The 20481-nt window shown below is 55.5% G+C and overlaps 1 protein-coding gene and 1 long non-coding RNA gene across 10 annotated transcripts in view; both read right to left on the bottom strand.

The window, feature by feature from the left end:
• Positions 1–8011: 8011 nt before the first annotated feature.
• LOC123587987 lies at positions 8012–13331 on the bottom strand. Its single transcript, XR_006707643.1, has 3 exons — positions 10852–13331; positions 9501–10006; positions 8012–8057 (listed from the first exon to the last, which is right to left on the bottom strand). It is a non-coding gene; the product is annotated as an uncharacterized LOC123587987 (long non-coding RNA).
• A 913-nt stretch (positions 13332–14244) lies between these two features.
• The window catches only part of UBE3B (ubiquitin protein ligase E3B), a 52924-nt gene continuing 46687 nt past the window's right edge, over positions 14245–20481 (bottom strand). For all 9 annotated transcript variants that reach the window (XM_045458136.1, XM_045458145.1, XM_045458140.1 and 6 more), the window contains 3 exons: positions 20336–20447; positions 17392–17484; positions 14245–16453 (listed from right to left, as the gene is read on the bottom strand). In XM_045458136.1, the coding sequence (XP_045314092.1) occupies positions 16262–16453; positions 17392–17484; positions 20336–20447 (397 nt within the window). In that variant the 3' untranslated portion in view covers positions 14245–16261. The remainder of the gene's footprint in view (positions 16454–17391; positions 17485–20335; positions 20448–20481) is intronic.

Below are 20481 nucleotides of genomic sequence, written 5' to 3'. Positions count from 1 at the left end.
GGGAGGAGCTGGCCCCAAGAGCTTGCGGTGAACCACTCGTACCCCAGCTTCTGCCCCCTCCTCACGGTCTTCCTGGAGGGGGCAGGACACATGTACCAAAACGCTCCCAGCCATGGTCAGACACCCTGGAAAAGGACAGGAGAAGGCCTTTGAGGAAATATAGCATAAAATGATGCTTTGAAACAAAGCAGCTTGCCTCTTGCCAAATCCTGTCCCCGCCAGCCCTTGCGGGGAGAGGCTGTTGCGCGCCTGGAGTTAACCCCGGGTTCCCAGGCCCTGCCTCCGCCTCCTGTCTTTGGCCGGCACGCATTCCCCGAGAAACGGCCCAGGCGCAGGGCAGACTTGGCATCTCGGGGGCTGCCTCCCGTGTTGCCAACCTGAGAAAAACAGAGCGAGCCTGCTCTGGGGACCCAGAGGACTGATCAGTTTGAAACGTTTGCTGTCCTGCAGTGCCTCACAAAGCCACACTGGAGCCAGAAGCAAAAGGAGAAATGCGCACCCCTGCGTGCTCCCGGCAGAATATCCTCCTGTGTCTTAAACCCAGGGGGAAAGTTCACGAAAAGCTCCACCATCCAGACACACGACTAAGGAGGAAGCCCGCGTTGCCTGATCTGTTTGCACGCTGCTGTCGGCGCTCACAAGCCGTCGCCCCCGCCCCGCGCAGTTGTGCCGGGGTCGGGAAAGAAACAGCAGGCCGCTTTTACTTAAAACTGTGATGTCTTGGGGCGCCCGCCTGGCTCGGTCAGTGGAGCAGGCGACTCTTGATCTCGGGTCGTGAGTTCCAGCCCTGCCCTGGACACGGAGATTACTTAAAAAATGGTGATGCTTCCTCGATCATAGATCTTTTGCATCCTTTTAATCTTTTAAAATATCACATGAAACTTTTACCTCCCTTGATTCCTGGGGTTTGGGGCACTTCCGTACATTGGCACCCATTAAAGTACCTCAGCTGCCTACCCCTGGGCCAGACCCGGGGCCCGGGGCACATTTAATACTCCTGCCAGAGAGGAGCTGGGGGTTGACTGTGTGCCGGGCCCGGTCCAGGGGTACCACGGACCCTCTTGTTCAAACCTCACAGTCGCCCTGAAACAGGCACTCTGCAGGGGAAGAAACCGAGGCTCAGGGGAAGCATCTTGTCTCAGGGAGTCTGCAGCCAGGTGTGGGCTCAGGACAGGGGGCCTTGTGTCTCTCCCTCCACCGCCACTTGACAGTCGTTTTAATCACGACCTGGGCCGCTGAGAACAATGTCAGACGCTAATAGATTCTGCCGTCTCATTTCTCAACCCAGTTTCCCTTAACTGATCTCTCCTGGCTATTGTTAATGTGCATTTTTCACCGAGTAATTTTCTCCGCCCGAACTTGTAACACATCCCAATGACAAACGTCCCGGTTCCGAATCCCCCGTCAGCTGCAATGTCACCCTCGCCTCCTCCCGACACCTTCCTCCGACAGCCCATCCAGTTTTATGATCGCTCTGTCCCAGTTATCACTACTGAACCTTTAAGAATCCAGACGTACTTCAAGTTTAATTGAATAAAATTCCTTGTATAATAAATTCCGCGTGAATGCTACATAAATCAGTGCCTGGACGGATTTGTGGCCCGTCCCTCCCTCCCTTCGCCCAGGCCCAGGAGTCTTCCGGGCAATACTGGACCCAGGCTGGCCCAGTCGTTCTTATCAAGGACTTAACTTTGCAGCCCTGCTGGGGGTGCAGTTTCCTTCTCTGGGAGTCCCCAGTGGAAGACAGTGCTTGAGCCGGAGCAGAGGCAGGGGTGACAGGTCGGGGACGCCTGAGGCCTGAGGACGTCCCTCACGTTCCTCTCCCACTCCACAGAATCAGACACTTGTGACGGAGGGACCGTGCATACTCTTCCTAGAGACGCACGCACGTGTTCACCGCGCGCATACACCGTGGAAGCCGCGGGCAAGAATCCCTGCTCTAGAATGACCAGCGTAGCCCCCCTTTTCAGGAGCCGACCGGAGTCTCAGGCTGCTTGCTGCAAAGCCTCGCCTGGAGTCCGCGGAGCTCCAGCCTTGAAGCACGAGAAGCAGCACTGGGGCTGGCCGGCGAGGCCGCCGGACGGCTTCCGATGCTTGAAACACCGCGGAGGGCAGTGAGCGCAGCTTGGCATGGGCTCAAGACCAGCTCTGGAACTTTCTAGCTTCTTGCCTCTGGGCGGGCCACTCCATCCTTCTCAGCCTTGCTTCTTCGTCTGTGAAATGGGAAGGATAACAATGTCTGCCCCATAGGTAGGGGCCACCGGGATTGCTTCATGAGGCAGCGTGTAAAAGGGCTCGGCACGCCCCGCAGCAAGCCAGCTGTTCTTACGGTTTGTCGTTAAGGTTAGATTCGAATTCAGCCTCCAGCTGTGCCGCTTCCTGGGTGAGCCACCTTGAGTGAATTGCTCACTAACCTCGCTGAGCCTCAGTCTTCACCTTTTTGAAGTTTATTTATTTATTTTGAGAGACAGAGACAGAGATGGGGAAGGGCAGAGAGAGAGAATTCCAAGCAGGCGCCGTGCTGTCAGTACAGAGCCCGACACGGGGCTCGAACCCGCACGCTGGGAGATTATGACCTGAGCCAAAATCAAGAGTCAAACGCGTAACCGACTTCACCTTTTTTTTTTTTAATGTTTATTTTTGAGAGAGAGAGAGAGAGAGAGAGGGCGTGCACAAGCAGGGGAGGGGCACAGAGCAAGGGGAACAGAGGGCCCGAAGCAGGCTTAGCGCTGGCAGCAGAGAGACTGATGCGGGGCTTGAACTCGTGAACCACAAGATGGTGACCCGAGCCGAAGTCAGACACTTAACCGACTGAACCACCCAGGCGGCGGCCCCTCAGTCTTCACCTTTTATGACTGGGGATGATTCAATTTCCGAGGGTTCGGGGAATAAGTCAACGGGTTCAGCACACAGCAGCGGCTATATCCAAAAAAAAAAAAAAAAAAAAGTAGCTTACTGTTGAATTGCGTCTTCTCCTTTTCTAAGCACTTTCAAGTAGCTCAGGCCTGGGTGAAGCACAGAACACCACCGAGCAGTGCCTCCGGGTGGTTTGGACTTGCTGAGGCTGGAGGGACACAGGTGTGCTCCAGGGGGTGCTAGTCCCAGTCAGACCAAGGGCCACGGCTCCAGGGACACCATGCCCGACGGAAAGGGAGAGGTTACTCAGTCACAGAGCAATGAGAGCCGAAAGAGATCAGAGAGATCATTGCTCCCGTTTCACAGATGAAGAAACTGAGGTCGAGACACGCGTAAGTATTAGTAGGTCAATATCAGTAACGACCGCAAATTGAGTACTGATTGTGTCCAGGCCTCCTAAGCACTTTACAGGCAACCTTTCGCTTAATTCTTTCAACAACCCCTGCACGTGGTACTGTTACCATTACCGTCATGTCCAAATTACAGGTGGAAAAACTGAGGCGCGGAGAGGAGAAAGGGCTTTCCCAAGGTCATATGGCTCTAGGAGGTGGAGCCGGGCTCTACATCGGGGCTCTACACCCTCTCAGCACCATGGCTACCGTTCCCTCAATGCTCGACTGCATGGACGTGTCTCATTTCTCGGAACCCCGTGAGGCGTGTACACATTCTCCCCATTTCACAGGTCTAAGGAAACTGAGGCTCAGAGAGGTGAAGTCGCCTGCTCAGAGTCACACAGCACCTGCTGCGGCAACGATGATGGTTATAATGGTATCATCACAAACAGCTGACATTTACAGAGCTCTTCTCGAGCAACAGGAGGGCTGCTCTATTGAGCGATACCAGAGCAGCTTCCGTGTGCGCTTAGCACATGCTCCCCCCCCCCCCGCCGACGCCACCCCCCCACAGGTACATATTTGTATCTTTGTTTCAGATGCAGACACAGAAACCGGGGCACAGGGAGACAGCACTTTGGCCAGTGTCACGCAGCAAGAAGAGGCCAAACTCGGATTTGAACTTGGGTCTGTCCACCTCCAGCACGTTTTTGAACCTCTCCACGGTGACTCATGCCACCCGAGGCCTCCCTGTGGGCAGCAGCAGAGCCAGGACAAGAACCCCAGTCTTCAGGGGCCACCTTGGGGCAGTGATTGACAGCTAAGTAGGGGAGGGGAGGAGAAGAGGGTATCATAAACCCTGGGGGAGGGGCCCCTACCACACCTGCTACAAGCTACCTCTCTGGGAAAGGGTGAGAAGCAGGCATCGGCCTGGGGGGCATAGAGGCAAAGACGGCCCGGAGAAGTGGTCGAATAAATGGTGGAAAGGCGTCCAGCTGACTCAGCACCTGGGGGTGGCTGGGTGACCTGTCCCCCACCAGATGCTCCCAAGGCACAGATCCTTCGGCCCTCATCGCCGGCCATCTGCAGCGCCCACATCCTTCCTCCAGCCAGCAGGTGCCTTTATTTACGATCACCTTGGAAGGGTCGAGCAGACATATGTTGCTAAGGGTCGTTTATTCTTGTTTATAAAATTTATGGCTTCACCTCGATTACACACTGTCAAAACGGGAAGGATTGGCCCCAAAGTCTCTTGCCGCATGACTGCCTCAGACGTGCGTACATCTGTTAACTCCGTAGGAGCTGTAGAGGGAAATAAGGTTGATGATAGCTCAAAAGCTCGCTGTCCCGTCACAAGGTGTGGGCAGCCCGCCTCGAGAAAAGGCATCTGGGCGCGTCCGTGGAGGAGAGAGGGGTGGTGTCTGTGAGTGGCCGGGCCAGGTGGCACCAGGACCCCGTCCTCTCCCGGCCACACACTCTCTGTCGGGCGCTTGGGGTTGCCCAGTGGGAGAGGAAGAACTTGTTTCTGAGGATCCTCAGGGGTCCGGCCGCAGGACCCAGCAGCTGGAGAGAGTTCCGAGCCTGGGGCTCTCCACCTGCAGACTTCAGCGGGGAGACAGAAGCGGACTCTCCACTGCTGGGGGAATTGGAGACAGGACGACCTTTCAGGAGGGCAATTTGGCAGTGCACATGAAAGTCCTAGAAACGTACGTCCTTATGGATTCTGCGTCCGAGAATTTCTCCAAAGGAAATAGATACGTTGGTGGAGTTGTCGGGATTTTTCAGGGCAGTGCTGCCCATTACAGTGAAAAACTGGACACCGTGTCTAACAATAGGGAGCTAATTGCTAAACAGGGAAAATAGTTAACAATAAGAGGCTATAAGAAACACAAAGCTGGGTGCGTGGGTGGTCCGTGAGTTCAAGTCCTGCATCGGGTGAGCACGAGACCCACTTTAGGTGAACACGAGCCCCAGGTGAGTCCTGCTTCTCTCTCTCTCTCTCTCTCTCTCTCTCTCTGCCCCTTGCTCACTTGCACCCTCTCTCTCTCTCAAAAAAAAAAAAAAAAAAAAAAGGAAACACAAAACAACTGACATTGTGTCTATATATTTATTACTGTGGAAAAGAGAAAACTTTTAAGTGAAAAAAAAAACAAGTTGTAAAATAGTATGTATAGAACGACCTAATTCCTGGAAAAGAAATGCATGTGTGTGTATACACCATAGGAAAAAATGCAAGGATCTGTCCCATGTGTTAGTAATACTTACCTCTAAGGGGCACCTGGGTGGCTCAGTCGGTTGAGTGTCTGACTTCGGCTCAGGTCATGATCTCGCGGTCCGTGGGTTCGAGCCCCGCGTCGGGCTCTGTGCTGACAGCTCAGAGCCTGGAGCCTGCTTCCGATTCTGTGTCTCCCTCTCCCTCTGTTCCTCCCCTGCTCACACTCTGTCTCTCTCTCTCTCTCAAAAATAAACATTAAAAACAAAATACCTCTAAATCATGGGATTATGGGTGGTATTAACTTTAATTGTTGTTTGTCTGGATTTTCTTTTTTTTTTTTTTTGAACAAGGAGTTTGGGTTGGATTTGACAAAGGCTTACTTGTGTAATAAACAGGACTGCCAAAGAGAAAAGAAACGGACAAATGCTTTCCATGCCTGTCATAAATCATCTACCTCTCTCGGGATGCTTGGAGCCAGGGTAGGCTTCCCTCCGGTAGCCAGAGCCACGGGGCCCCTCCGAACTCTAGAAGCCTGGAGAACATGCCCCTGGTCGTTCTGCTGGAGACAGCCGGCTGTCTGGAGTGCAGTTCCTGGGCAGCCTGAATGTGGAGGGTTGGCTTCGGTTCTAGGGCAACGGAGGAGGGAAGAAAAATGATCACGGCCCCACTGAGGATTGCCCCTGGAAGGCTTTCCACAGGATGCCAAGGATGCTGGCATCCTTCTTTCTCCTCTGTCGGCTGCTGCATCTTTAACTTGTGTGGGGTTTGAGAGTAGACAAAGAACATCCGTATTTATCATCTTAGATGGATTTTCACCGTGGATTATCACCCTAACTTCATTTGGACAAACTGGCGCCCCGTCGGGTACAGCGATGAATCCAATGTGCCACAGTCAGCCAAGTGGCACAAACCAGCACTCCACCTGGGCCTTCGGTAGCAAAACCCAGCTTCCCTTCCCAATTACCTTTTGTGGAGACAGTGGAAGGGCTTATTCCAGGAGTGAGAAAGAGATGCCAATATGCCATTTGGTCGGTAGGGGCTGCCCGGAAGGCTGTGTTAAGAAGGAGCCTGAGGGGCGCCTGGGGGGCTCAGTCGATTGAGCGTCTGACTTCTGCTCAGGTCATGATCTTGCAGTTGACAAATTCGAGCCCCGCATCGGGCTCTGTGCTGACAGCTCAGCCTGGAGCCTGCTTCGGATTCTGTGTCTCCCTCTCTTTCTCTCTCTCTGCCCCTCCCCACTCATACTCTGTCTCTGTCTCAAAAATAAAACATTAAAAATTAAAAAAAAAAAACAAACAAAAAAGGAGCCTGAGGCTGGGCTGGGTCCAGATTTGGCAGCTGTTAGTAATCCGTTAGCATGACTTCCGACGGAGGTAGTGGAACAAAGATGTGTTTGACATTTCTGGATTCCTAGGCCAAGGCCCTCACAGATTTTAAAGAATGGGGACTTCAGAGGCAGGTATTGTCTCTGGGCTGCCCAAGCATGGACAGACTGTCCCTCCAAGCTGGCCCTAAAAGTGGCTTTCTCGACCCTACAGTTCCCTAAGAGGACGAGCTGGCGGGACAGATTTCTCAGAGCTTTGAGGTGACAACATCAGGGTCACAGATCTCCGAGAACCGAATGCGTATAAATCTAATTGATGAGTCAGCCCTGATGAGCCCCCACCGTAATTCAGAATCTGTAATTACATTTCACATCAAAGCACGCAAAGATTAAAGCCAGTGAGAAATAGTGTGACAGCTCCCATCCCCAGCCCAGCCCCAACCTCTGCCACAATCTCCGTCCCCCCTCCTCCTGCCAGCAGGCAGGTGATCCAGGGCTAGGGGCTGTCCTTCTAGAAGCCACATTCCTTTAGCTGTTTCTTCTCTCAGTTAACTCCGGTGCTGCTCCCTGCGGTGCTAGGCACCAGGTCCGTCCCCCCTCCTCCCGTTCCCCATCCCCCCTCCTCCCGTTCCCCCGCAGTGCTGCATTTAGATGGGGCAAATGCTTTCTTCAGGGGGATGTTCTTGGGTTTTTGGTTTACAATGTCCTCCCACTGAAGACCGCTAGGAACACCCCTGTAGTTGAGCAATGTCACGCTGTCCTATTGCAACGACAGAGCACACACACCATTGGGAAACACGGGGTGTTTTAGAAGGGGGATTTCTTCAGCTGGTGCCGGGTGCTTTGCAGGGTGGTTCGAGGACTCAGGGGGCAGTTCTATAGTTAAGGTACCTTAAAAAATCCTAGCTAGAAGGGGTGCCTGGGTGGCTCAGTTGGTTGAGCATCCGACTTCGGCTCAGGTCATGATCTCGCAGTCTGTGAGTTTGAGCCCCGCACTGGGCTCTGTGCCGACAGCTCGGAGCCTGGAGCCTGCTTTGGATTCTGTCTCCCTCTCTCTCTGCTCCTCCCCTGCTTGTGCTCTATCTCTCTCTGTCTCCCAAAAATAAATAAATGTTAAAAAAATTTTTTTTTTTAATCTTAACTAGAAGGAGGAAGGAATGAAGGATGTTAAAGCTAATGGTGGGGCACCCAGCTGGCTCAGTCCGTTGGAGCACATGACTCTTGATCTTGGGGTTGTGAGTTCGAGCCCCATGCTGGGTGTACAGATTACCTTAAAAAGATAAATAAAATCGTTAAGCTGTAATGCAATACATTGGAGGGTCAGCAGACATAGCCCCCAATGTCAAGGGCCTGGCTTGGTGAGCCACCTTGCACACGCGCATCCCCACACTCCCACACCCAGGATGCGATCAAGCACCTGGTGTGGGAAGTAAATTCAATGCTCATTATATGCCAGGCATGGGGCATGCCTGACCTCATTTGACCTCCTGGGGACCCTACGTGGGACGAATGATCATCCTCACTTTGCAGGTGTGGAAAGATGAGGTGATTTGGCCCAGGTCCTGGGAAGGAAGTGGCTGGGACCAGATCCAAAGTCTAGTCTAATTCCAGGATCCAAATCCTTGCCACTGCCCTGGGTGTCAGCGTAGGCTTTCGAAGTCCTGACAATAACAGGAAGCCCCCTGTGGATATTTGCTATGTTCGAGTCCCTCTTCTCTTGACAGCCATGCCTCAAGCCCCTTTTGGGGAGTTACTTTTCCCCCTGGGATACAATCTCCGTGGGGCTGTCCGTCCTGTTTTCAACACATCATAAGCGATCTTCTGGGTGTCCCATTGGTGTCTGTCTCTCTCAAAGTAGGCTGTATCCTAGGGCTTAGTTAGAACAGGGCTTGGCACATGGCAGGTGCCCGAGAACATTTACTGAATGAATAAATGGAAGAGTGACATCGGTGCCTTGCTGGGTCTTTTTGCTCTCCCCGAATTTCCCCTGAAGATTCTGGCATGATCGGAACAAAGATGGGTTCCTGGTCGGAGCGGAGTCGTTCCCGCCGAGTCCTGAAGACTCTGCTCGACTTCAGCCTCTCTCGAAGACCCTGAACTACCCTGGCCCTTGCTCTGGCTCACCTCTGCGTCTCCCGTCCTCAAAACCTGCCGATAAATCCCTTTTCTGTCTACATGAGGCAGAGCCGGTTTCTGTCACTTGCAGCTTGAGAACCCTAGCTGATAGAAACCACTCGTGAGGGTGGCTGGAGGTGGGCGTCTCCAACTTCCCAGCTTCACAGCACGGACCTGCTGGGACAGGCCACCCGGCTGGTTCAACAGGGGCCGCTGTTACAGGAAACCAAGAGGGAAGACCAAGGAACTCTGGCCATTGCTGTGGAAGCAGTAGCAAGTTCGCTGTCATTATTAAGATGGTTTGGGGGCTGAGAGCAAGGCCTCCATAGAGAAGACGCCACAACCCCAAATGGATCATGGTCCCAGATGCACTAAGGGGCCATTCTGGGCCTTCGCCTTGTCCCCCCTGGGTCTCCGGCTCAACTGGTGAGGAGAGGGGCTCAGCTTGCAGGGATGGGAGCGATGAGCTAAGGAAGAGGTGCCGCAACGCCCACATCCTGCCTCCACCTGGGGAGCTTTGGGGGGGAGGCGGAGGCAGGGTAACTGCAGAGCAGGTACCCTTGCTCGGGCGCGCTCCCAATCCAACTCAGCCTCTTACCTCCGTAGCCGGGGACAGTGCCGTTCTGCAGACAGCCACCTCTCCTGGTCTTGCCAGGACTCAGGAGACGAGAGCTCTGGGGTCCTCAGAAAGTCCTTACAGACCCGCAGGGCCTTCACTGCAAAGCGGGTGCAATTCTGTTTCCAGCAGTCCCCTCAAGGGTAGATGGGGCACCAGATGCAGAAGGCTCTGAATAAGGGACAGAGCAGCCTCTGTGGCTTCGCTCAGTCTTGATCCCATTGTCTGGAAGGCTCTCCCACCCCTCTTCTGCCTGCTCAGACCTTGGTAAGGGCTTGGGAGTGTGGCAAATGAGGGTTCGGATCTTGGCTCTGCCGCTGACCGACTCTAGGGCCTCAGACAAGGGGCCTGCCGTCTCCAAACCTCAGTTTTCCCAGCCGTGAAGCGGGCATCCTAACAGTGTGGCACTGGAGCGAATGATCATGGTATGTGCTCAGACATCTCTTCCTTGGATCGGTTACGCCTCTTCCCCAACCGGACCGTGAGGTCTGCAAGGCAGGGTGGTGTCCACATTCCTTGTGACTGTGCCCCCCCTGGCACCCGGCGCAGCCTGTGTGCCTATTTTTGGGTGAACGGAGGCAAGCCTGAACTCTCTGGCAGTCTGTCCAAGGGGGCTGCCTCCTGGCTGGGACGCCCACCAACTGCTGGGTCCGTCTGGCATCATCGGTGATGGTGACAACGCCATCCGGGCAGACCCTCACTTGCCCCACACAGGGTGATGCTTCCCTCCCTGGGCAGAGACCCTGGGAAGGACACAAGTGGGCCGGGGAGTCAGTGGGGCCAGGCCCTGTGGGGAGAGGGTGGTGGAGCCCAGTGTGTGGTACCAGTGCCCAGAACAGGCGATATATTAAGAGGACAAAGCGTCATTTGTCACATGCCACGCCCCCCCCCCCCCGCCCACGCCCCCGTCTGTCTTTCCCTCAACTTCAGGTTCCCCTGCCTTCCCTGGGGGAGCCCTCTCCTGCAGCCCCCTGTCTCTGTTTGCACCCAGTGACTTTTTTTTGGTTTTTTTTAACGTTTACTTATTTTTGAGAGAGACAGAGACAGAACGTGAGTGGGCCAGGGGCAGAAAGAGAGGGAGAAGCAGAAGCAGGCTCCGGGCTCCGACCTGTCAGCACGGAGGCTGACGCGGGGCTCGAACTCACGAGCCGCGAGATCATGACCTGAGCCGAAGTCGGACGCTCAACCGACACCACACCCAATGACTTCTAACCCTTCCCGGCTCCCCTGCCACCCGTGGGATATCCAGCACAGACGGTTCCCTGTGGCGGCAAAGCCGACGCAGGTCGAAGGGGGCCCTTTGTAATCACACGGACCCGGGGCCGAATCCCACCTCTGGGGCTTTCTAGCCGCGTGGTCTCGTGCAAGGGGATGCGTCTCTTTGAACCTCATCCGCACCCGCAGAACGGACCGAGTGCCCAGGGTCCCTGGGAGGAGGAGGGGCAAGAAATCGTGCAGAAGGCTGAGCGCCAGGCCATGCTCAGGGTGAGGGCCCGGGAGACGGGAGCTCCTGCCAACACCACCTGTGGGAGGGCGTCCCTGCTCCTGCCCCGGGTGCGATGCGGTCCACCTCTCGCCGCTCACCAGCTCACCTTTGGTCTGGCTGCTGCCTCGGCCCCGAACGCCTCCCTTCCGGTCTCCGAGGTGCAGACCCTCTTTCCGGAGGGGAAATAAAGGACACTTCCCTGATGGCACCCTTTTCCCTAAAAACACCCGACCCCTCTTCCGACCCCGGAGCGTGACTTGTCCCATTACCACAGAGAGGCTTTGTAAGGTCCGACTCCCGTTTTGCGGACGAGAACGAGGCCAGCAGAGGCGGGCAAAGCTCCCGCGGCCAGTGAGAAGCGGGGCTGGGCTTGGCACCCGTGTCTGGAAGACCCCGCAGCCGCGAGCTGTCCGTGAGGTAAGTGGGAGGGTTACCGTCGGGGCGATTTTCCTGCTGAGGAAGAAAAAGTTCAGGAAGTTGGAGGCCTGCCCGGAGTCACTCGGTGGACCTGAACCAGCGTTTGATGCCAAGTTCAGGGTCTCCTTCCCCCACGTGTCTGAACGCCGGGCCCCGGAGCGTGGCGCACGCGGTCCAACCTTTGCTCCTGAGTGCGGTCTGCGGTGCGGCGCCAGGCGGTCAGGAACGAGGGCCCCCGGGCCCCCCAGAGCCGCTGAATCAGGCGGGTCCCCCTCGGTGACTCGTGGGCACACGGTGTTCGGGAAGCCTGGAGTCTGACTTACGCTTTCGGCTTCCTCTGCAGGCTTCTCCGGGGTCAGAGAAGCAGGTCACACCTGCGGGGCCTCTCCTGTGGTCGCCGAGCGTTCTCGCCGTCTGGCTCTCTTGGCGGAGGGTCTGTAAAATGACACAGACCCCGGTCTGCCCGAGTCTCTGAGTCTCCCCGCGGCTCAGGGGCCACCCAACTGCCGAGGGCCGGGAAAGCCACGAAGGGGATGCGGCTGCCGGGCCCGTATGGCGGAAGGCTCAGGACACGGCGAGGGCTCGGCAAAGGAGCCAAAAACCGGAGGCTGAGGGTGAAGCCCGGCAGAAGCCCCTCGGCACGTCCCGCTGACACCTATGGATGCCTCCTCACACGGAGTGTGAAGGACAGAACTCCAGAGAGGGCGTCAACTAGGTCTCTGGAATAAAATAACGAGGACGGTTACACCAGCGGTGAATCACCGTATCACCGTCCACAGAGGGCCCGGCACAGGCTGGGGCTTTTCGGGCCACACTACGTGCGGGCTGCTGCTAGGCCCATTCTGTGGAAGAGGGAGGCGCGGCCCAGAGACGCCGAGGGTCTTGTCCCTGGCCTCAGGGCGAGTGGACAGCAGAGCCAGGATGCGAACCCGGTTCCAGAGGCTCCAAATCCCTTGCTCTGTCCAGAGCACTCGCTCAGCTCGGACTCCGGAGTCAAGTCGCGATCCAAGCACGTGCTTGCAACAAAGGTTAGTTCTCCTGACGATTACAGTGAGCGAGCGACTTCCTTGTGACTCCAAACACTGGAGAGACCCTTGGATCCTGTCTGGGCCTCCGTGAGTGCACCTGCCCCCCATTCCTGCAGAAGTTCCAGAGGGAGATTGCAGACGAGACTTCTCCATATGATTTCTCACTGCCCTGCTGTGTCGGTCGGTGGCAGCGGAAGCTCCCGAAAGTCGGGTCGGGGCCTAAGCGACAAGTCACGGGCAGTCCCGTTTCCTTCTAGTGCCAAGGGGGGCAAATGTAGGAATAGGACTAACATCTGAGTGCAGACTCGGTGCCAGGAACTGAGCGGGCTGCGGGCCTCGTGCTGCTTCATTGAAGCCCCGCGCCCCCTGAAGGGGACAGGAGACTCTGAAGAGGCACACGCAGAGGCCAGCCTGGGATGGAGCAGGAAGTCAGGGTTGGCACGCGTCTCCGTGGTCCCGAGCCCGCGCTCTGCTTCTCGAAACGGTGCTCCAAACCAACCACTTTCCACAGTTCTGCAGCTGCTCTGATCAACCTACGAGTTTTCCAGGAAATAAGTCTGGGGCCTCAGGGAGCCCTGGATCTACATGTTAACCAACCTCAGAGATAACCTGTCTGTTGGCGACCCTGTCACTTTTCGTAGTGTGACATCTGCTAAGTTAACGGGACAAAGATAGGCTCATGGCTCTGCTGAGGTCAGAAACGCTGCAGAGACCAGCGTTCCATGTAAATATTCTCAGGCACTTGCAAGTTCTGGCCGTGTTATTAAAATCGTCTTCATCTAAGGGCTCCTGGGTGGCTCAGTCGGTGGAGCGGCCAACTCTCGATTTTAGCTCAGGTCATGGTCCCAGGGTCGTGGGATCGGGCCCCACGTCAGGCTCTTTGCTGAGTGTGGAGCCTGCGTGGGATTCTTTCTCTCCCTCTGCCCCTCTCTCCCGCTCCTACACTCTCAAAAAAAAAAAAAAGTCATTGTTTTGGCACAGAATGAGGCTCTGGGTGTCTCACGCTGGACCCTACTGATGTTGTTTAGGGAGCTTGGCAGGATTCTTTCCCTCCTGTGGTACAAATGCTCCAGGTGAGAAAAGCCGGCACGCATGGATTTCTCTTGGGTGCCCAGGCGTTCTGACTGTTGTAGAAGAGCTGCCAGGCTTTCAAGACATCTCTCCTGAGTCCCCGGATTTCAGGGGGCCAGCCTCCCGCTCAGACCCTCCAAGGGCTCCCTGCTCCAGGCAGGGAGAACTCACAGGAGGCTGGAGGCACCACGGAAAAACGGGCAGCTTTGACATGGGTTTCCTGCGGAGTATAAATCTGGGCCGAACAGAATGGGACACGGCTGTATATCGTGCAAGGATGATCCTCAGCGTGGGGGCAAAGCTGAATGGACCCAGACGTAGCTGTAAAGTTTGCCCTCACACGCTCGTGAATTTATGTGGATTGTTTTCAACGGACATACATCTATCGCTTCTAGCCATTTGTGTGTAAGACACGTACTCCAGGGCGATGGCTGCCTCTGGGAGGTGGGTGAGAGGGCAAGGGCCCGGGCGGTGCTGAAGACGACCTTCGCTTTATCTGAAGTGTGCTACTTCTCAAAACAGAAGTGGAAGCAAACAGGACACTGTCAACCGCTACTGACTCTGCTTAGTGGGTGAGACTGGGGAGTCTGTTACATTTTCCTTTGTACCTTCTTTCCGCTGCAGGAGCCTACGTGCCCTTTAAGCTCCAGGCGCCCCATCGTGAGCTATCCACACACGTGGTCGAAAAGCGCTCCTTCAGATAAAAAGCAGAACACAGCCATCATGTGCTGAAGTACAAATTTAATAAAGCTTTTGATCACGTTTTAATCTCTAGGTTATCTATGAAACAACAATGACAAAAAAATGCCACAACTTTTTAGAGCCATCAAGAGCCATCGAGGTGTCCACGAACACCAGCCATAAACGTACAGATGCAGGGTTTTAGATAGTGCAATATTTCCAGCTGTTGAAGAGAATTTAAATGAAATCACAAACTACCCTTCCTCATCAAAAGAACAAATAAAGTTGACGTTGGTGCTTGGAAACCACTCTCTCCCCAGTCCCACGCTGGTGGATTCTCAGGTAATAAAAGCTGAGGGGGAATCACACGTCTTTGTGCAGGTGGACAATCTGGGCCGCAGCATAAATGTACAAACCTGCTCAGCGCACCTGCACGCATTCAGAGGAGAGCTTTAGGAGAGTCGGGTTATTTAAAGTGGCAAACCCATAGATCTAGAGGTTACTAACAAATCTTAAATAACAAATTCCTGTCTGTCTTTAGATTTCTTGCCGTCTTTCCATCAAAGGAAAACTCTGTTCTCCAGAAGTGCAGGGGCTCTAACAGAGCCAGGGTCGAACCCGAGCAGGACGTGGTACCCAGCTGTGACCCTCTGATGGAGGCCATGGAGACAGGTCTTGCCCGCTTTGCCACCAGCATGCCGGAAGGTGCTTTGCTGCTTGGAAGAGAGCTGTCAGCCCTCAGCCGGCTCCACAGAGCAGAGGAGGGACCAGGCACTCCCGGCTTCTACCTTGGTGGTAGGGATGCGTAAGGAGCTTGACGGGGTGGGTGAGTGTGGATGGCTGTCAACACAGGCCACAGACACGGCCTCTGTCTCAAGTCCCTGGATCTAGACTAAAGTTCTCAGCACAAGGGGTGGGAATGAGGGCGGGGGGAGGGGGCATAATGGGTTGGAAGAGAAAATGAAGTAAAAAAAAACAAAACCCCAAACCCCACCTCAGAGTTTCCTCAGCCCTTTGAGCCTCCATCAGGGAAAGGGCTCCCGGTTCCCTGCATTGAGGATGGATGAGCGGTAAGATCCAAGGTTTTTTTGTTTGTTTGTTTTGCAACTTTATCATCAATGGAGGAAAGTCACTGCCCGGACAGGCTGGGTAACTTGGCTAGTGCTTGTTCCTTACTAGACAACAAATAGGGCACACCAGCGAGGAGAAGGCAGCTGCCCTCTTAGGAATCAGCAGGTTTGGGGGAACAGCCAGAGCCTTCTGGAAACAGAGTTGCTCTTAAGGGCCAAGGGTTTTTTTTCCCCCAAAGCCAGATGCCAAAGTGAGTGCACAAGATGGGGTCAAGCCAGTGGAAGCCTCCCGGCCACTCAGCCTGCTGAGTGCGCACAGCATCTGAGGCGAGACAGGGGAAGGGGCACTGCCGCTGTGTGGAATGCGTGGTTTCGAGGTGGGGACAGCGCCCTGAACTTCCTGGGCTCCACGGCCTCCCTGGCGGGCACCTCTGCTTCCCTGGGCAGCAGGTGAGCCTGGCGGTCTGGAGAGAGGCTGCTGTGGCCCGGAGGGGCAGAGACTTTGTCGAGTGCATAGAGGCTTGGCGAGGCCTTACCTGAGTAAAGAGTTTTCGGAAACGGAAGGAGAGCGTCTCACCTGTAGTGGGCTTTGCACACTCGGGCCCGTAGTCATGAAAAACACTCTGGACCCTGGGAGTTCTTGGGACTTGTTCATACGCAGCTCAGAGTTAGGGAAAGAAAAGACTCACCGAGAAACCGAACCATCAGAAGAAGGCCCTCTGCGTCACAGGCCCCCGCAAAGTAGGAGAAAAGGAGCAGCGCTGGCGGAACTTGGAGGTTTATTCTCAACACCCTTCCCATCAGTGTCACCTAGGGAATGCTATGGAGTTGTCACGTGCGTCCCAAGTTGTTGAGGCCACAGGGGAGTCTCATGGCTATAGAGAGTGAGAGGTCACCTGGCTTGTGGTCACTTTCCCAGGGCGCCGCTGCCCCCGGAGCCGAAGGGCCCGGGACGCCGGGAGTCGGCCAGGGTGGGGGCGGGCGCGGGAGCTAGGAGAGCTCGAAGCCCGTGTTCATGCTGACGGCATAGCGCAGCTTCTCGCGGAGCACGCTCTTCCTGCTGTAGTTGGGCAGCTTGAGCAGGTTGAAGCAGGTGGAGGATGTGGGCAGGCGGCCGCCTGGCTCCCGCTTGCGGATGGTGAAGAAGCCCCGGAGGACACTGCCGAGGGTGTCCCCGGTGTCCTGCAAGCACACACCACAGCCTTGGGCGGGAGGCGCCCGGCGCCAGGGGCGGAGCACGACGGCGGGCCGGCGAGCGCGCACGCTGCTGCCCGAGGCCAGCCCCCAATCGCGGCACGACTGGCCCCGAGCGCTGAGTGCACGGCGGCCCCCGCGGCTCGGTCCTGCACAAGGACTCCTGTGTTAAGTACGCACTCAGAGACAGGGCTTTCCGCTTAACTGCTGGCTAGCGGTTTTCAAAGGGCCAGAGTACTGTAAGAATACTCGAGGTACAAAATCATGCCTAATGCGGCTGAACGATTCCTACTGCCAGCGTGGCGGCCTACGGAGGACCGTAAGTGGGGCAGCCTCCTTAAGTAAGGGGACTGAGGGTTGGCTAGTGTTTCACGAGGGACCTGGAGCCCAGACCGCACCATCCTGAAGGGAGCCACGTGCAGGGGCCACTGGGTTTCGCGGGTGGTGAGGGGAGGGCTGAGACCCTTTCACTGGCGACTCTTCGAGGGCCCCTTCCACACAGCATGATGACCCCGAAGGCATCCGTTCTCCCGCACAGACGAGGAGACGAAGCGACGTGCTGGATGTGCACGGCCGGCATTCGGGCTTGTGCCGCCCACTCCTCAGCCGGCGTCCCTACCCCTCTCTCCCACCGCCCCTCACACCCGGAGCCCCGGTCGGGCCGGCAGCTGCCAAAACCGCTCCCGGGTACTTTCTCCCAAGGGAGTAAGGAGAGCTCAGGCCCCAGAGCAGCCCGGATCTGAGGGTACCCTCTGGGTGCCGGACCGCTCTCCCGGCCAGAGGGCCGTGGAACCTTCTCACGGGGCTCCGAGGAGCCGCGCTGCCCGCCGTGCGGACACGGACCGGGTGGAGGCTCCAGCCGGTGGGCAGAGCCGACAACAACCAAGAGGGGCCGACTGTCCCCCCACCACCCCCGGCAGCGGTACCTGATCGTCTGACACTTCAACACAGCGGATGGAAAAAGGAGGCTTGAGGTAGGCGAATCCCAGGAGCGGGGGCCTGGAGCAGCTGGTCACAAACTGCAACACAAGGCAGGTTGGGGGACAGAGTGGGGCCCTTGCTCCCTCAAAACAGGCCCCTTACAGGCGAGCTTCCCTTTTCTGCCTTCTCCGGTCACGGTCCCATTAACTGCCGTGCAGCTGCCAGGACGGTGACAGAGAGTGCATTTGGTCCAAGGGCCAGAACACATCTCACATCTCTCTTAAGGGTGCTGCTCTCGAAGGTTAAAACCCCTGAAGACTACACCAGTGGGTGTGACTTTGTGGGCATCAACCCCATCACTGGGTGGAGAATGTGCAGCTCAAGAGTTCAGGAACAACACAAACTCCCCACACGGGACTGATCCCCAGTGGGTCTGGCACGGTGACCATCGCTCAGACAGACACCATGCAATGGGAGCACTGCGGACAGTGAGACCGTGGTGCCCACCAAGCGTGGCACAGGAGAGGGGGCCCTGCTCCCCCTGCACCTGGCTTCCTGCTCGGCTTCCTAGCCACGCAGGCAAGGGTATGTGGGTGTGCTCATCCGAGCTCCCGGCCTGCTGGTTTACAGAGCAGTCTCTGTGAGTGGTCTCTGACAGATGAATCTGCTCTCAGCATGTGGACAAAAACCAGGCCTCAAGGGCCAGCAAGGCTGAGGGGCAGACCAAGACCTGAGATGGGGCCTACGGGCAATCAGCCCTCCTCCCTTGCCAGACTCTCGGGATTCCTTGCATCTTCCACGTGGCCGCACCCATGTTATTTCCCCCAACGGGCTAGCTCATGTCTGGACAGAGGAATCGGAGTGACCCGGAAATCCAAGGGATAAACCTGCCCAGGGAAGTCCTAAGAAACGATTTGCTTTCTAAAGTTCAACATCAGCTAAAAATGCACTCCCTTCTCCAGGGCAGGTACGGACCTGCTACTTACAACACCAGGCTGTGCTTCCAAATGCCACGGCAAGCCGATATCTGAGGGCTCTGGGAGCCCGGTCTCGTCTAATCACTCCACGGAAGCTTGTGGGATTTGCTCTGTGTTAAGGAGGAGGAGACAGACCCAGGAGAGTCTGTGCATATTCCAATTCGGGCTGCTTAGACCTGCTGCAGGCCAGGGCTGCTCAATGGAGGGAGTAGTGCCTTCACCCCCTGGGGCAGGAGGAGGAGGAAGGGGGGGGGCGGGGAGGTGGCCCAGGGAGCTGCCATCTGCTGGCGTGACGTCTAGAGAAGGCAGAGTCATGTCCACTCCTGTGCTACGACGCTTGTGTAGTACGGTACCACCCGGCTCTGGGGCCCGTGTGCAGAAAAGGGAGGGCACACGAGCAGGAACGGCAGGTCTGGCGACAGGCTATCCAGAGACACACAGGCCCGCTGTGTGGGACAGTGGCTGCACACACGGTTATGAGACACTGGCCCTCTTCCTTTCCGGGAGAGGCAGGGCGAGCGGTTTTATGGGTCGGCAGAGTGTTTTGCCTACAGGAGGCGCTGTCGGAAAAACTGAATTGATTCTCTTGAGAATCAACTTCTGGAATTAGGTCCACCTGCCTACCCCAAGTCCCTCAAAACCTGCAGGGATGACCAGGGCATTTCTGCATCTGTGAGAAGGGCCTCCTTGATGGGAATGAACTCTCCTCACAACGACAAACCAAGGAGGAAGAAAACCCGCTGCCATTTCAATTGGTGCCGATACTGTTCATGCTGCTTCAATGACTGCGGTCACTTGAGACCATTCGAGAAACCCAAACGTCCGAAGGAAAATATTTTAAGGCACTTAAATTTATCCCCAGAATATGGCAAAATGTTCGTGACAAAACATCAAATAGAAGACCAGATAACAAAGTGACGATTCCATTTTTATAAGATACACAGGTACACAACACATAAACAGACAAGTGTAAATACCATCCAGTGTCCTATAACACACTTTGCCGACGTCAGTAACAGGAAACACGGTGGCCCTGAGGGAACGCTTTGAACATTTACAACTTCAGAGGCACCAATATAAGGGAACTGGTTAATGTCAGCCACTCTGCAAAAATATATGTCACTACCAGCCTACTCAACCATATGTGTTTCTTAAAAAATATGTTTTTTTTTATTTTGAGAGAGAGGGCGTGTGCGAACCGGGGAGAGGGGCAGAGAGAGAGGGAGGGAGAGCATCCCAAGCAGGCTCCGCGCTCAGTACAGAGCCCAGTGCGGGGCTCGATACCACGAACTGTGAGATCATGACCTGAGCCGACATCAAGAGTCAGATGCCCAACTGACTGAGTCATCCGAGCGCCCCTCAGTCACATGTGTTTTATCAGGACATTGTGTGTGTGACACTGTATGTTTCACGCTACTGAGAAAAAGGGTACACAGAGGCAGTCCCTGGAGAGCAGGGATGGAGACTGTTAAAAAGTCTGCTCATCTGGTGGGTGCCTGGCTGGCTCAGTCAGTGGAGCATGTGACTCTTGATCTTGGGGTTATAAGTTTGAGCCCCACATTGGGTGTAGAGGTCACTTTTTAAAAAAAATCTTAAAAGAAAAAAGTTTGCTTGTCTGTATCTTAAGGTAATCAACACTGTTTGCTTCTATAAGGAAGAAAGAAGATACGGGCAAGGCCAGCGCCAGTGAAGGGGAAGACGGAGTGCTGAGCCCAGACAGCTCGGGCCCAGGCAGGCCTGTTTCTGCAGAGGAGTAGGCAGCAGGTCCCGGGCCCACCCGACTCAGCCTCGCCTTGGGCCTGTCTTGTTACTGCTTGACTTACCAAGGAGGCCGGCCTCCGGGAGAGGATATGCCGATAAAATGAGGTCCTCTTGGTAATTTTATTTTTTTCCAGTGTAAATTACTGTATCAAGTGGCCTCTAGGTTTAGGAGAGTATCTATGAATGTGCGTAAAGGCAACATATAAAATACCTTCAGAAACATGGCTCTCTCGTCAGGTGTGAAGTCAGAGGCCAGAATATCCCAGAGCCAGATGATGACCCTGTGACTTCCGTGAAACCCACCGTAGTACACCGTGTGCTTCCTGAAAACAACGCAGACAATGGGCTCAGACACAC

This window comes from Leopardus geoffroyi, chromosome D3, assembly GCF_018350155.1.
Source record: "Leopardus geoffroyi isolate Oge1 chromosome D3, O.geoffroyi_Oge1_pat1.0, whole genome shotgun sequence".
In the NCBI taxonomy this organism is placed as follows: domain Eukaryota; kingdom Metazoa; phylum Chordata; class Mammalia; order Carnivora; family Felidae; genus Leopardus; species Leopardus geoffroyi.
The sequence above is the reverse complement of the archived record's forward strand: the minus strand, read 5'-3'. Positions and strand labels throughout refer to the sequence as shown.